Source organism: Megalobrama amblycephala, linkage group LG7 (assembly GCF_018812025.1).
Source record: "Megalobrama amblycephala isolate DHTTF-2021 linkage group LG7, ASM1881202v1, whole genome shotgun sequence".
NCBI classification, from domain to species: Eukaryota; Metazoa; Chordata; class Actinopteri; order Cypriniformes; family Xenocyprididae; genus Megalobrama; species Megalobrama amblycephala.
Genome location: NC_063050.1, coordinates 14,820,156 through 14,837,772, shown reverse-complemented (window position 1 = coordinate 14,837,772; position 17,617 = coordinate 14,820,156). Strand labels below are relative to the sequence as shown.

At 38.3% G+C, this 17,617-nt stretch overlaps 3 protein-coding genes across 5 annotated transcripts in view; 1 reads left to right on the top strand and 2 right to left on the bottom strand.

The window, feature by feature from the left end:
• LOC125271747 (NACHT, LRR and PYD domains-containing protein 12-like) overlaps window positions 1–17,617 on the top strand; it is a 1,137,836-nt gene that overhangs the window by 88,086 nt on the left and 1,032,133 nt on the right. The gene's annotated exons all lie outside the window — the stretch shown is intronic.
• On the bottom strand, window positions 146–9,533 carry capn9 (calpain 9). Its single transcript, XM_048195997.1, has 20 exons — window positions 9,243–9,533; window positions 7,308–7,377; window positions 7,029–7,147; window positions 6,821–6,954; window positions 6,571–6,739; window positions 6,398–6,481; window positions 6,205–6,290; window positions 4,862–4,939; window positions 4,559–4,719; window positions 4,271–4,428; window positions 3,976–4,184; window positions 3,696–3,732; window positions 3,466–3,546; window positions 2,590–2,647; window positions 2,428–2,492; window positions 2,162–2,230; window positions 1,992–2,070; window positions 1,407–1,523; window positions 1,122–1,180; window positions 146–657 (listed from the first exon to the last, which is right to left on the bottom strand). The coding sequence occupies exons 1-20, from the start codon at window positions 9,441–9,443 to the stop codon at window positions 631–633; spliced, it is 2,061 nt and encodes a 686-aa protein (XP_048051954.1). The 5' UTR covers window positions 9,444–9,533; the 3' UTR covers window positions 146–630.
• Window positions 9,738–16,784, bottom strand: taf5l (TAF5-like RNA polymerase II, p300/CBP-associated factor (PCAF)-associated factor). The gene is made up of 7 exons (XM_048195999.1): window positions 16,628–16,784; window positions 15,303–15,444; window positions 15,111–15,215; window positions 14,830–15,023; window positions 13,706–13,852; window positions 13,149–13,577; window positions 9,738–12,178 (listed from the first exon to the last, which is right to left on the bottom strand). The coding sequence occupies exons 2-7, from the start codon at window positions 15,439–15,441 to the stop codon at window positions 11,381–11,383; spliced, it is 1,812 nt and encodes a 603-aa protein (XP_048051956.1). The 5' UTR covers window positions 15,442–15,444; window positions 16,628–16,784; the 3' UTR covers window positions 9,738–11,380.

Genomic DNA, 17,617 nt, shown 5'->3' with positions numbered 1-17,617 from the left:
ACATTTGGATAAAAAAATCTCATGTTAAAAATGACAAAATGCTATGCATACATCTATGTTTTTATGTTGTTTCATTAACCAGGAATGCATTGCCCATTCAGTTCATTTTTATTTGTTCCTGGTGATGATTCATTGACAGAATGCATTTAATATTCAACAATTTATTAAACATATTTCATTGGTTGCTCTATCACAGCTTGTCAGTAACAAAAGCCACAGTCATTTATTGTAATATTTATTCATTTATATTCCTGTTTTTGTTCATTTATGCATGCACCTTTCAAGATGAAAACGTGGTGGTTTAGCAGCTCTGTGAAGAATACAACATCTTGCAAATATCACAATTTCTTGCAAAATCCATAAAGTGTGAATATGCCTCAAATCGCAGAAAAAATAACAGTAAACGTGCCAACAAGAACACAACATTTTAGACTTTGTTCACAAAACAATCATAGTAAAGCTTTCACATGAATCCATAGTCAGTAGCAATGAGAGAAAGAACGTGTGTGTGTGTGTGTGTGTGTGTGTGTGTGTGTGTGTGTGTAGATCTGTTCAGAATAACAGTGAAAATGCACAGTAGCACCACTGACTCCATCCATCATATTGTTCTTGCTGAATTTGGTTGAATCCTCAGATGTTCATGGACAACATCAGGAACTGTGAAGAAATGAAGATTTGTTTATAATTTTGACCTGACTGCATGTTAGAAATACTGAAATGATCAACGCCACAACTGAAACATATTTTTTAGTAGATTTAGAGCACCTCAAAACACATCAAATGTTAAAAGTTGTCAAAAGTTGTTAAGAAAGGAAACTACTAAAGAATATGAGTTCACATGCTTTACATTTATATAGTCTAGTTATTATGTTATGCCTTTTTTACATTTACTAATGTAAATACAAGCATATTCTGTTGAATTGTAATTTTTATGATGTTGCTAGAAAACGCTTTTATTCAGAAACATGCATGTTAACTTGAAATGTTTTATATAATAATGTAAATTTTATGGATGATATTTTTTGTTTGCCATGTAAATAGCCATGATGCTAACATGGCGTAAGAACTTAATAAACAAACAAACTAATGTAAATACAAAAGGTTAAAAAATGGTACGTTACCTGTTGCATGTTCAGACTGATCTCTCCTTTCTTTTTGCTATCAAAGGCCTGGAAAACTCCTGTAACAATGCCAACATCTCTGTTTAAGTGCTCAGGTTTGATCAGGAAGATACTGAATACTACTAATAAATCACATATAAAACTTGCAGTCCAACACAGAACAAATACCAGCATAAGACAAAATAGACATTACAGTGAAACATCAGCAATGCAGTTTCCTGCAATAAAGACTGATCAGACCTTCAGGTTAACGGCCCTGTATGTTAATGCACCGCCGTCACTTACGGAACATGTTCTCCAGACGCACGATGCACGTCAGGTAATCATCAAAATCAATGTCAAAGTTCTCGTCCGCGAACCGCAGACCCAACAACTGCAAGATCTTATTGTTCAGCTGCATCCCTGAATAAAGAAAACACACACAAGGTCTAAATCAGGGGGTTTCAAAATGGAAAACAGTGTAAAAATGTTTTCAAAAAATACAAATAATCATAATAATAATAATAAAATACAAATAATAAATAAATACAACTATTTTAGTTAAAAATACATTAAAATAGATAAATAAAACTTTGATTAACAAAAGAAAATAAGTAAATAAAATAAATAAATAATGCATCTAACAGTACAGTGCTATAATAAGAACAAAAACGTAATAATTAACTTAATAGAAGCAAAATATTTTCCAAATAATATTTAGACATATTTATAATATTAATTTTTGAAATTAAAATTTGAATGAACATATTTTGGGGGTCTGTTGCATCTAAAAGATTGAAAACCCCTTGGTCTACCAATGATTACTCAAAAACAGATAAATAATGTGTAAATAATGTAAATTGCACTGTTATAGTTCATCTGTGTGCTTACCTGCGGCGTTAAGAGCGCTGCGGAGCTCGTAGGAAGACATGCGTCCAGAACGATCCGTATCGAAAGACAGGAACAGCATCTACAACACAACACGACACAACTTTCCATGTGGAAACTTCATTCTGAGAAATATGGTAATTCATGAGTAAATGTATGATTCTGCAACTTACGATCCATTTCTTCAGCTTATCCCAGAAGACTTTGAACTCCTCGAATTCCAGCATCCCTGAGCCATCCACCTGTACTCGGTTCAGGAAAACTGAGCAACACAATTATACAGCTCAGAGTATTATAGTCATATTACCAAACTTGAGAACAGTTTAATAGACTTTATATGTTAGTTTCTGTAATTAAGCTTGGGGCAGGAGTGGGTTAATATTTTTTTTAATTTATTTTTTTAAGACTAATAACACATGTACAGCCATTGAGAGGATACATCCATCAGGTTTATGATGCTGTGGCAGGTATTGAGGGTCAAACCATCAAACTTCACCTCTTTCCCTGCAGAGAGACACGGTTACATGACATGTTAGCATTCATATCAATGCATATAGAAATTATTCTTGGATTAAAATGCCTGAAATGGTGACAGACTTACTTCTGCTCAGAACATTGTTCAGCACATGCTGCAGTTCTCTGGCGCTGATGGCTTTATCCTACACAGAGACATTAGGGAGAGTGTAAAACATACTGTGACCAGACGAGGGCGCGCACTATCTATTTTATGCCATCACTATCTCCATCACCATAGACATTATAATGTCTATGTCCATCACTGCTGTAACGACACAGAACTGCTCAGGGATTCCCAAAATTGTTTTTAAGCCGAACCCCTTTGACCTAAAACATACACATAAAGTACTCTCTAAGATTTTAAATTAATATTTCAAAAATGCAACACATTCGCGGTTCTCAGATGTCAGTAATGGTCACATGACATACAGGCAACCAAAATAAATATTTGATCATTTAAATTAAACATTTTTATTTGGATTGTTTTTATTTTTTCTAATTAATTATTTGTTTTAACTTAAATTAAAAACAAATTATTAATAATTTAATAATTATCAAATATTTAATAATTTAAAACTTAAATTATTAGTTCTTCATCATCTCAAGAACACCCTGCATTTCTCCATGGGAAACCATGTGGCAGACGACGGTTGACTGGGTCGGAGTTATCGATGGGAGCTTATGAAAGGTAATTAAGTACGACTTTTTGTCGTATCGTAAAGATTTTAGGCCTATATCTTACAATCCTAATGAAAATGTCAGAATTGCTAAATATTACTTGTTTTTTCCGCAACTGAGAGAGAGTTTATCAAATTTGACATTTATATCCCGATATTATGAGATTTTCCCTTAGCATTGTGAGATGTAAAATCACAATTAACTTCTTTATATATATATATATATATATATATATATATATATATATATATATATATAAGGCTTCCGTAGTTTTCTGTCTTACCGATCCGGCGATCTGTTCAAAAAGTCTCCTCAGGCCCTTCTCCTCGTCTGTCTCTTCCTCAGGTGGGTTTGGCTTCGGTGGCTTAAGAAATTAGACAGAAACATACACTTTTAACATCTACAACATAAGTGCATGTCGTATTATTTACACACAAACTGTTTTTGAGTCTTTCCCAGCGCACAAAGACAAATATAAACCATGAACTAATAAACCATGATTTTTTAACTCACTTCTGGCAAATCTGCTTGAATGGTGCTTCCCATCTCACTGCAAACACAAAACATATTATATTATACAATTATGTGCTGTAAAAATACTGAATAATGCTTTGAGTATACGAAGAAGTACCTCACTGACCACCATCTTACTAACAATAATAATAATAAATGTTAGTTTCTGCCTAAGATATGATTCAGTTTCTCATTGGAAATGTTATTTTATTTTTCCAAAATGTAAATGTATATACAAAATCTGTCTGATAAAACTGAAGAGTAGGTTGGATAGACATACATAGCTCCAGCTTTCTTCTCTGAGAAGATCCGGATTAGGAAGTCCGCCTCATGATGCGGCTGGAAGGTGGTGGGCACCAGCAGGTAATTTCCTGGCGGCAATCTGAAGCGCTCGGACACCTCCCTCATGTTGATGTAAGAACGGCTCCGCGCTTTAGAGCCATTGTAGCGGAAAAAGTCCTTCCCCTGGTGGTCTTGATCATCAGGAGCCTAAGGGTATGATAAGTGAGCAGGTTAGACTTCAGTGGAGCTGAAGAAGTTCTCCAAACTCATCTACAGCATTTTATCTCTCTCACCTCGTAAACGGCAAAGCCGATGGTTTCCATGTCAAGCCCCTCCTTTCTGAGCCGACGGCGGTTCTTCTGCATCAGGGCCACAATGACACTACACAGCTTATCACCATCATCCGGATCCTTCAGACGAAGCTTAAACTGCGGGTTTGTCCAGAATGTGTCTGAGAAAATCAAGATCAAGAGGAATGCAAATGTAGGTCTTTGTAACACTAAAGAATAATATTACTGAATGATAGCATGGATAAACATGCATACTTTTATGATGAAATCTGCACATTACATGATACTGACCGATGTAGTTCCTGCAGCCGCCAGCAGTGGAGCCCCTGATCCAGTTGCCCTCAAACAGGTTCACTTCCCACTTCTTCGTCATGTCATCTGATAGAGAGTCTGCAGTCAGGTTACAGATCTCGATCTTATCGTAGTTGGATTTGAAGTCCTCAAACTCCATCCTGCAACACATCAAGTCATACAAGTTAAAGTAGAGTCTGAAAGAGCTTATTGGACACTTGCTCAGCAGAAACGTCTCAGAGCTTTTTAGTGAAGCTGTTTAAGAGGAATCAGCCTGATGTGAACTGGACTGATGGGTCGTACCAGAACTCTCCGTCATCCAGGGAGTTGTGCAGCAATCGATTCTTCTCTGAACTGTCAATGGCGTTCCATTCCCTAGAGCTGAAAATACAAGATTTGGAGCATTTACAGTGACATCCCAAGTACAAATGTAATACATTTAAAGGGTTCGCCCAAAAATTAAAAGTCTGTAATTTTTTACTCACTCTCATGCCGTTCCACACCCGTAAGACCTTCGTTCATCTTCAGAACACAAATTAAGATATTTTTGATGAAATCTGATAGTTAGATGACTCGTCCGTGGACAGCAATTTAACCAACACTTTCAAGGTCCGTTAAAGACATTGTTAAAACAGTCGATATGACTGCAGTGGTTTAACCTTAATGTTATGAAGCGACGAGAATACTTTTTGTGTACAAAAATGAAAACAAAAATAACTACTTTATTCAACAATATCTTCTCTTCTGTGTCATTCTCTTTCACTGTTTACGTTCAGCGCTTTCAGGCTCTACGTCAGAATGCTGGCTCAGTATTGGCCGATGCTGTTCACATGAGTAGCACGACGCATGCATGTGATGCTGACGCAGGAGCCGGCCAATAATGAGTCGCCGTTCTGACGTAGAACCTGGAAGCGCAAACAGTGAAACAGTGTAACGTAAACAGTGAAAGAGAATGACACAGAAGAGAAGATATTGTTGAGTAAAGTCGTTATTTTTTTTTCGTTTTTGCACACAAAAAGTATTCTCGTCGCTTCATAACATTAAGGTTGAACCACTGTAGTCAAGTGACTGTTTTAACGATGTCTTTAGTACCTTTCTGGACCTTGAAAGTGGTTGTTAAATTGCTGTCTATTGAGGAGACATAGAGCTTATCTTAATTTGTGTTCCGACGATGAACGAATTTCTTACAGGTTTGGAACAACACAAGGGTGAGTAATAAATGACAGAATTTTCATTTTTGGGTGAACTAACCCTTTAAATGTATTTGAGAATTTAAGAACAATTTAAATGCATATTAAATATACTTATCAACAAACAATTTTTTAAGCTGTAAATAAGTATTAAACAACTGCTGAAATATTAGAGGTGCACTCTATATTGACAGCCAATATATTTACTTTCAAGTGGTAAAATGAAATTATTGTTATTTATACTGATACCTTTAACTGCTGATTTGTCATGGTATATTTGCTGATGTCATTGTTTTGGGGGGCTTTTTTGTAATGTGCATGTAAAACCGGTCTAAAGAAACTGCATTTTTAATTTTAAGATAAATGCTCTGTTGAATAAAAAGATCTCTGCATTCTGCTCCATCTTTTTTGTTGTTGTTGCATGCAATACATCCTGAGCAAACATTGGATGCTTACTTGTCACTCCAGGGCCCGTTCCACTCCACCTGACCCCAGGGGTTACGGATACGAATCAGCTGGACCTTCGCTCCTCTGTAGTTGACCTGAAGAGACAAGATGAAAAAGAGAAAATAAATAGTGAATCTGAACCAAAAAAAGAGAAGATGGCAATAAACAAACATCTTGTTTGAATGAGGGTTGATGTGGTTACCTCTTGCACTCCAGTGATGGAGTAAGCATGACCTTTAACCAGACCAGTAGTGGTTTGGGCTTCGGATTCAGCAGAACTTGTGATCTAGTGATATGAAAACACAATCATATGAAAATCAGGAATGGAAGAACGTGTTATTGATCTCACTTTGAATCCAACAAAGCTTTGCTTACATCGATGGAGCAGCCGAGCATGGACCCTCTCTCCACGGCTTTCTTGAGGATGATGAAGAGGTTGCTGGGGGCGTTCTTCGTCTCATACATCTCCCCCACGCCGCCGGTGAAGTCCTCCATTGCCTCCATGGTGCTGCCACCTTTCAGGGCTTCATAGCTTCCGTTCAGTCTGAGAGACACACAGGATTGAGTTTGACATCTCAAAACTAGATTTGACTCGACATTTTGTTTTGTAAACTAAAGTGCATACTTGGCATAGGCCTTCTCCAGAAGTGCACTCCAGAACTCAGTTTGGTCTTCGGAGTGGACGAACATCAGTTTATTCCTCACACATGGGAGTCTGTCATCCACCACCACATCCATCCATTTATTATGCTGCCAGAACTGCACAACAAGGTGAGTTTGATTAAGGTTCAAGGCCATTGTGAACCTGTAAACCTTCAGCAAGTGAGACTCACCTGAAAATGGAAGATACCGGCATAGCCGCGATCAAAGCCCTGGTCATGTGGTACGACCCTCTTGAGCGTGTCCTCGTGGAGGGTCAGGGAGGCGATCGCTGCCAACAGCCAGCAGTCTCCTGTATGGTCATACATGAAGGACAACATTTAATGGATGGCCATTTATAATATGATTAGTATATATTATCTCATTCTTTGGTCATTGAAGGTGTTTTACTGAGATTAGGGTCTCATTTTTCATAAACCATTTGAGTAACCTGAAACAAGATGAAAACATACCCAGCTGCCCCTGACAGATGTCTGTCCTGGTGGCTCCTCCTGTGATGAATTTTGGGTCTTTGCAGATTTCCTGAATTTGAACAGATCAGAGAAAAATATAAAACAATTGATCTATCTATTTATTCAGCTATCCGTCTGCCTATCTACCCATCCATCTGTCTGTCTATCCACCCAGCTATCCATCTGTCTACCCATCTATCCGTCTGTCCATCCATCCATCCCATCCATCCATCCATCCATTCATCCAATCATCCATCCATCCATCCATCCAAAAATTTTTAGATGTATTTTGGGGAAAAAATGACAGAAGAGTTTGTTAGTGTAGGTTGTTTATACAACAATAAACTTTGCTCCTATTCATTCTGCTGTTGTTAAACTTTAAGCTACTTTTTACAGACATTTCCAGAAGTTACAACACATCACATGACCTGCGGTTACTGTAGAACTAATGGAGCGTTTGATTAAAGACAAAGGGAGAACGCCCATGATGCCTGTGTGAGGTGTGTTCACATTCTTACACAACCCCACACTCTTCACTCGTTGCATATCTAAGGTCACTCTACAGGAACGCCCTGGAATAAAATGCAGTTGTAGTTTCATTCAGAGGTCCTTAAAGTGTGAGGGGTGTGGATCATCTGATATCATTTGTCACAACCACTGATAACCTGTTCTTAAACTCAACCCATTAGTCCATTTCCAATTTAATAAAACCAGGATCCACTTTTCATTCGAACAATCAACACAAAATAAACAAAGTGAATTCTGTGCATGCCGACATTCCACCTGCATTCCTGACCTGTTGCATGGCAACTGTCTCCAATGGCTGCTTCATAAATGTATTTAATGCACAAATATGACTCTTTGTTGTGATGTTACACATTGACATGTCAGGAAATATAGCAGTGTTGTGTTCATAAAATGGACAACCTGTGGTGTTTCCCAAAAGAATTGTGAGCTAAGTTGTTCATAGAGACATCACTCTTAAAAATAAAGATGCCAAAAGGGGGTTTTCACAGCAATACCATAGAAGAACCATTCTGGGTTCCTCTAAAGAACCTTTCCATGAACAGATCTTAAAAGAACCTTAGTTTGAAGAACATTTGAAAAATCTAAAGAACCTTTTTCTGATGTAAATAACTTTTTGTGCAATGGAAAGATTCCATGGATGCTCTTTATGGAACCATCAATGCCAATAAAGAACCCTTATTTTTAAGAGTGATTATTGGCAGTGGTTCTGAGACATTCTTGGGCTTGTAACAATGCTTTTGGGAAAAGCAGCCCTGGTTGATTTGAGGCCTGGAATTACTCTGCAAACTTGCATGACAGGTTTTAAAATGTGCAAACTCACATTCTAAAACATGTAAATTGCATGCAAAATTAAATCATGTCATCTGCCATAACAGTCAAAAATCATGCCAACATTTTTAATTAGCAATTCAGTTATAATTACCAACTGTAAAAACACTCCCATCCATTCATCTAAAATCCATCTGTACATGAACTGGGGGATCATCACAGAGAAGGAAATGCTTCAACCCATTTAAAAACAACACACCTTTTAACAAATATTTAGTGCCTTTATCTGACACTAAAGTGATTAAATTCATAATTTCATCCTCTACTTTAGTATTGAGGTAGCCCACAATTCCCTCTGCAGTGCCCATTTATATGAAAGTAAAAACCCATTTAGGGTAACCTGCTTCAGTGCTCCATCAAATCCAGCTAATTTGTAATATGATTGGAGTCTCATTTTGCTTGGGTGAACAAGTCTTGTTTGATATTGCAGTGAATTATTGAAGTCAAAATTGCATAAAATGTCCCAGGCTACCCCATCATACCCGAGACACATCAACTCTAATTCCAGCAGGAACCTTATCCAGAATCTCAAAAATATTTATCTTGCAGAATCATGATTCTACAGAAGTGCTCACTTACCCCCGGCCTCTTCCATTCAAAGTTAACCGGCACCCTCTGGCTGTAGAAGAGCGAGGCTTCCACGGCAGGGAAATCTGGATCCTCAAACAACTTTCCCTTCTGCAAACACTCCAGCCGGAGCTGTTCAAATGTCTTCCCATCCCCCTGGGTGCTCTCCACTAGGGTCACCTGCCCAGAGCCATTCGGCACAATGTAGGGCATCTTCAAATCAGCCGCGAGACAAGCTCCAAAACCACAGAGAGGACTCTTGTGACGCTCTTCTGGAGCAGTAAGCTTGTGTATGTGTGAGATAAATTCAGCCACACTGGCCGATGGACAGGCTTGTCAGGTTGGCGTCACACCCATCAAGAGCAGAAACTGGTTAGGGTGAAAGCGGCCACGCCTGTTAGTGAGGAGGCGGATCGGCTGCTGCTTGAGAACTTTACTATGGTATTACTGTACTACAATGGTAATAATCAGATTTGCAACATCAGAAATGAGATCAGGACAGCCATGAAATGTTACAAAAATATATTTACAAGTATCAGAATGATGCAAAATCATTTCTTTTGAAGGAAACAAAAATACAAAATTCTTTTTTTTCTTCACAGTTCCAGACAAACATCCCATGATTGTGTTGTTGACCACCAGGGACACAAAAAGATAGTGCTCGAGATGGAGGAACTTGACTTAATTCAAGGAAACTCACATCATCTATTCATCCATGAGTTACTCTGTTCAACAGGCAACAAAAGACAAAACTGTCATCTAAATTATTCTCTTTGTTGTAGCACAATTAAATCTCAACTTACCCTTGATGAGAAAACCTGTTCAACTCAATCTATAGGGAACTTACTCTGGGTAAATGGCATGTTAAATTGATGTGAAACAAAACAAGGATGTATGCATTGATGGTTCTTCATCAGGACTGCTGAAGTAAATACTCCTGTTCATCTGGCTTCATGGTGAAAATCCAGAGGAACAGTGTTGGATGTGCTTTCAGAACATGGGCCATCAACAAAACAGCAATGCCACAACGGAAATTAGCTGAACTGAAAAATCAGACAAGGAAATAATAACCTAACTTGTCTAATATTTACATATATATGAAAACAGCAGGCTGAACCTCTGACCTCAAGAGGCATTAACACACATCGAAACCAAAAATAAAGCAAAACATTCTGGCTTTACAAAACACACAAGGGTGAATCTCACAAAACCTGTCATGAACATGTGCAGGTCATATTTCACAAGAAAAAAATAAAATATATTTTGTGCAAAGAAAATTAAGACTCTTAGTACCATTAAGATTGTTTGAATTGTGACCATTCAAACACATTTGCCAACCAAATTCTTAATGTAATAATAAATATTTACACATCAAGGTAGTATTTGTTGTACTTGTAGAAAAACTACAGTGCATTATTATGAACTTAATAAATAATAGCAGAATTTTTAATAAATGCATAAGTACAATTCATTCACAATTATTGCATTACACCATTTTTTTATTGGGAAATATTCAGAAGCATTAAAGTAATGAGGGTTATGAGCTTGATTTATTTAAATCAAATTACACCAAATACCACCATGATAAACACTTGACCATTTAAATATCTCCTTTTTCATTACAATTATGAGAACTTGGGAATGAGTTTGTCATAAAAGTAATGTCACAATGCAAACAATTTTAAATGGTACTATAAAGGTTTCATTTTTCTTACGTGAAATATAAAATATTTATTTGATTTTGGGGTGAAACAGAAGCTTAAGTCAGCCATTGAATAAAAAAATTGTAAAAATATAATTGTGACTTTCTTGCAATTGTGAGTTTACATTCGCATTTGTCTTTTCTCAGAATTACGATATAAACTTGAAACTGCGATTTATAAAGTTAGAAATGCAAAATATAAAGTTGCAATTATAACTCACAATTGTGACTTTATAACTCGAAAATTCTGAGAAAAAAATATTTTTTTCCTCAGAATTGGACTTTATAACTCATAATCATGAGGGAAAAATGTAAGAATTGCGAGAAAAAAAAGTCAGAATTGTGAGACAAAAAGTCGCAATTATTATCATTTTATTCCATGGCAGAACCAAGCTTTCATAGAAATATGCCCTAGACATGATTTGCTGAGATTGACCCCCGCACACTCTCACTGTTCCTGTTTCTCCAGCGCAGTGCCCGTCACCAGCAGCAGGTTACAGGCCATGAACTGCACATTGAGGATGTTGCTAGTGCTGCCCGTGTATTGTCCAATCAGCTCGCTGCTGGAGCCGTCGGTGGGGGCGGTGCCGTGGGCGCTGCGTATGTCCCACACTCGCACGGAGTTGTCCATGGAGGCGGAGGCCACCAGACTGCTGTCCTGGCTGAAGGAGAGGCTGGTGATGCTGTCGGTGTGACCGCGGAGGTCTTTGAACAGGCTCCCGGACGCCAGGTCCCACAGCTTCAGTCTCTGGTCCTCTCCGGCCGACGCCAGGTACTTCCCGTTGGGCGAGAAGGCCAGCGACAGAACGGGGCCGCGGTGCCCGGTGAACAGCCTCACTGACGCCCCCTGCTGCGTGCTCCACAGACGCACGGTTTTATCCGTCGAGCCTGTCGCCACGTAATTGGAGTTGGGATGGAATTTGACACAGTCGACGTCAGAGAGGTGGCCGGCATACAGGCGGAGCGGATACGTGCGCGCGAAGCTCCAGAGGCGAGCGGTGCGGTCGTGAGACGCCGTGGAGAAGTACAGGCTGCAGGGACTGACGTCCACGTCCCAGACGGGGTAAGCATGGCCGCGGTACAGGACTGTGTTTGTGAAGCTGTTCAGATCCCAGAAGCGTACAGTGGAGTCCTCCGAACAGGACAGCAGACCGGAGCAGTCTGTCAGGAACGCTGTGCGGTACACGGGGCCGCTGTGAGCGCGCAGGGTCTTTATCTCACTGCCTGAGGCATCCTCATCATCTGCCTGATTAGAAACAAAAATATATGCCAATGACTTGAGATGGATGAAAACACATTAAAATAATTAATATAATTACAAATATTGTAGAAGAGAATCTCTATTGCAATGCAATTAATCTTAAGTGTGATTTTGGACCAATTAGATTCTGATATATTTACAACATTATTACAGTTTATGATATATTTGATAGTGCTGATGATAGAGAAATAATATGAAATTACATTTACTCAAAAATTACTACGGAAATCATTTTGTGGCATTATTCAAGGCTTAAAATTGTATAAAAACCAACTTTGGTACCAAACTGTTACGATACCAGCATTTCTGCCTAACATTTTGAGTGCTGTTGAGCGGATTCTTAAACATCTGATTGGCCGTTGTGTTCACATGCTCAACAGATATGTCTGTGATGCTCTTCACCAAATGCTTACACAGATACACACAGGAGCGTTTGAAAGCAGGCATCTATCAGCATTGTAGCCAATCACAGACATATCTGTTGAGCGTGTGATGGCCAATCAGAGGTGTTTAAGAATCCGCTCAACAGTGCTCAAAATTTTAGGGAGAAATGGTGGTATCATCACATTTTTAACATTTCAGTACCGACTTGGTACCGAAGCGGTACTTTTGACAACACTACACTGTTCATTAAGTTAAGAAAAAAAACAGTGTCAAAGACTATTGTAAATTATAATGTATTTTACTTCTTTATTTTACTTAAACATTTTAATCTACTTGACAAAGACTGTTTGGTCAAAATGAGGGTGAAATAAAACCCTTGTAAGCCATTTTAGAACAAAAAAACAAAACAAAAAGGAAGACATACTGAAATTCATCAAAAGATTAAAAATATCCAGACACAATTTAACTCCTAGTCCTATAAGGTATCATTAGATGTGCACATTTTGATACTAATATGAATGAATACACCATCAGCTACCCAAAGCAAGAGAGACTGACAGCTGTCACTCACCTCCTCCTCCAGCACATCACAGGCGAGTCTTATTTTAGACACATCGGCCCTGTGAGGCCCCGCCTTCAGCTTCCTCGCCCGCAGGCTCCACAGCTTCACGGCAGAGTTATCGAACCCCGCCGCCAGCAGACGGCTGTCCGCCGACACCTCGGCCGTGTTCAGCAGCTGATCCGTGTGCTGGAACGCGTAGAAGCAGACGGTGGTGAGCGAAGGCGGACCTTCTCGCACGCGCTTTATGCAGTCCTGCAGCGCTTCCAACGCCGCCTCGTTCTGAGGTAACCCCGCTGTGACCTCTACACGCTCCGCCCCCTCTGACCCATCCACCGCAGCCCATGTAGTGGAGGAAGAGGAAGTGGAGGTTGTGTTTCCCGCTCCTATCCCAGCACCGTACAGCTGGTAGTCGGTCCGGCGTGCTGCTGTCACCTCCACCTACGAAAAGACAGGTATGATAATTATGACAGGTATGACACTATTTACAAAGAAAACAAAGACTGTAGGTCAAAGAGGAAGACGACTCCTCTCAAATAGTTTTTGCAGGTGTTCTGGGCTGATCATACCTGCACATGCGTGCTGAGCACCCAGCAGATGGCGCTGTTGTCGTCACTCTGCAGGTAACGCAGCAGGTAGCTGTACGCTTGATCCGTCAGGTGCACCACGTACTTGTGATCCAGGAGGGAGCAGAGTTTAGGGTTTGAGGTCACATCCTGTAAGACAAAAAAAAGGCTCCAGCATGCTAGAAAAAGCATGACAACTTCCCTTCTGGCTTGGAGTACTACATGCAATGTGATCTATTTGACCTATTTCTAATTTGGATTCTCCAATAATTTTAAACTTTTGGTTTGTTTATAATTTAGCATCATAACAGCTATTGTAGAAACTATAGAGAGTAAGTAAATAAATATATACATGCACAATGTATTTTTTTTTCCCTATTAGATTTACTTTGAGTATTTATTTGATTAACACTGAGCTATTCTATTTACTTTTATTTACATATGTGTGTAAATTCAGCTTTGCATCACAGGAATAAATTGCATTTTAAAATGTATTAAAATAGAAATCAGTATTTCACAATATTAATGTTTTTACTTTATATATTTTTGAATAAATAAATGCAGGCTTAGCATAAGAGACTTTGATAAACATTATATATATATATATATATATATATATATATATATATATATATATATATATATATATATATACACACACACATGCACACATGTATATATTTAACAAAAATGTTTGTTATATAAAGATATTTTCACAAACTGACCGCTTTTATTTTGTAAAATGGTAACTGAACATTACTCACATTAAACAAAATGAGGTTGTGACAAAGCAGAATACTGCTATTGTTTGATATATTATTTTAGCATAATTTCAACTGTTTTACCATTTTATAAAATCGTAGGTAGTATACAAGTAACAATTAAGATCAAAATATGTGCATTTGGAGTGCAACTGAAGCTTAATTGATGCGTTTAATCACTTTTGTCCTGCCACAAAGAATGATGGGAAATGTATTGGTCTGTATCATAATGTTTGTAATGTTTTGGTCTGTATCATAAACCAGCTAAATAAACAGCATAAACCAACAAGAACAGAACAAAACATGTACAAATTAAGTGAACTGTTCACAACCAAAACATAGTTTTAAACAGTAAAAGTATCAGACCTGCAGCGTGAGGGCTCCTCGTAGCAGGTCCACGATGGCTTTCTGCTCGGGGTCCTGCTGGAAGAGCGAGTGGAAGCGCCCGTAGAATGAATCTACCGCCCCCTTCAGGCCACATCGTGCCATGTCCAAGTGCAAGTAGAGGAAGAGTGGAAACAAGACGCCGTTCACCTCCTTCACTAACGGCGATTCTGCATCTGAGACGAAGAGAACGGTGGTTAAAACTAGAGCACTTCCTGCTGTGGATTAGAGCATTATGTGTGTTTGTGATGAGCTCATCTCACCCTGCAGGAAGGAGCGCAGTCTGGAGAACTGGGTCTCATACTGCTGAGGGTCTGACTGACACGGGGCGGCGGACACCACATTCGCACAGCTAGACTCCGTCTGAACTGCACACGGCAGAAAGAGAGAAAGATGAGCATCGCTATTACTGTCATTCAGGAGTCATTTGAAATAACAACATGAAGTTCAGTCACCTGTCAGACTGGCAGCCATCTCCTCAGCGGACTGGGAGAGTTTGGCCCCCTTCAGAGAGCCATCGGTGTCTATGTACTGTCTCCTCTTCAGGTACTGGGTCACCGCGTACTGGATCTGCTCCGTCCGGACCCGCTTCATCTCCTGAAGAGGGAGCATAACATACACTGAGTGTCACGCATCTCCAGTCACAACAACGATTAACTGTGTAAAATGGCAACAACATACAGACTAATGCATGAATTCACATTATTTGTTGGCTGTGTCTCAAAACATCAGATCAATCTGAATGATTCAATTTTAGGGCATCATAAACATGCATGCTTAAATATATGATTCACTTGTAGAGAATCATATGCATACTTGAATATTTTATTAGATTTTAGGGAATCATAAGCATGCTCGATCATTTGATATGATTTCATTTTAGGGCATTATAGGCTAATTGAATATTTTTTTATATTTTAGGGAATCATAAGCATGCTCCATCATCTGATATGATTCAAGGGAATCATGAATATTTGATTTGATTTTAGGGCATCATAAACTAATTGAATATTTGATTAAATGTTAGCAAATCATAAGCATGCTCAAACATCTGATATGATTCTAGGGAATCAGAAGTGCGCTCAAATATTTGATTCAATATTAGGGAATCATAAACATGCTCAAATATTAGATTCAATATTAGGGAATCATAAACATGCTCAAATATTAGATTCAATATTAGGGAATCATAAACATGCTCAAATATTAGATTCAATATTAGGGAATCATAAGCATGCTTGAATATTTGATTCAATATTAGGGAATCATAAGCATGCTTGAATATTTGATTCGATTTTAATGCATCATACGTGCGTTTTAACATTCTATTTGAACGTTCGATTCTTCTTTGATCATCATAAGCGCGTTCGAACATTCTGTTGATTTGCTCGGCGCGCTCAAACATTCGAATCAAACATTGGACTGAATGTCTGAGTATCACAGGCATATTCGAACATTCTGTTAGATTTCAGGGTATCAGAGGCGCTCTCGGACTGTAATGCTGCCTAGAAAGACAGCTCGTTAGGTGTTGTGACACATTCACAGCTGGTTACTGTCCGTGCAATGCAGCCAAGTCAATGGGAGTCGAGCAGACAAGCCAAAGCACATATCAATTCATTAGTTATCCTTAGATAAGATTTATACATTTAATAAATCATGAACGTCCAAATATAAGCGCGGCCTCTCATCATCACACTTCTGCACACTCTGATCTCAAATACACCCAACTCATTCCGGTTCAGATCTGTTTTACAGTTTAGAAAACATTTTTAACACCTACTGCATAATCCGTATATGACAGTCCAAGAGAAAAGCGCTCGTTTAAGCCATAGATAAAGTGTTCAGGAGAAGACAGCAACTCCCCACCGCTGCTCCATTGGTCGCGCGCACTCTTCTTCTGCGCCTCCGCTGATGGCGCGCTGAGCGGCTGGTGCTGCACTGCGCCCTCTAGCGCATCGACCGAATCAAAACTCTTCCGTCTCGGACATGTGTTGAAGTTTGAAGCTGAAAACAGAGAGGCATATTAAATTACATGTATTATAGAATTTAATATTGTAATTATATAATAATATGCCTATTTATTAGGCATTAATTTTAAATGAATGACTTTAGGGTGCAATTCTTGCTACTTAAAAATACATTTACATTGTTATTACATTAAATTCACATTCACACTGTTAATAAATTGCACATATATAAAATAAACAAAATATGCATAAATAAAAAGTAAATAAAGACAAGTGGTATAAAGCCAGTGTATACTGAAAAAGGAGAATAGTTTAAAGTACAGAAATAAAGGAGAAATTATATTTAATATCATACTACATTTTGGTGCAGACACACTTGTGCTATTATAATATGCACTAGTTTAATATTTGCCTATTTTAATTTAAATATAATAAAACAAAATCGGTTTTAGAGTGAAGTGAAACTACATTTCCCAGTGCACTTGTCCTGTAAAACTGACCCAAGATTAAAACTGTTTTACTATTTTAAAATAGTAGGCATTATAAAAGTAACAATTAAGAGCAAAATATGTGCAGTTGGTGTATGACTGATGCTTAATGTATTTAATCACTTTTTTTATGCCACAAAGAATGATGGGAAATGTAGTTTTGGTGTGTCTCATAATAAACCAGCTAAATAAACTAGAAAGCAACCAAAAAAAAAAAAAAATGCATGCAAACTGAGTTAACCGTCCACAACTAAAACATATTTTCAAATAATAAAAGTAATGGACCAGATTTATGTCTTAACACGCTTCATCCAC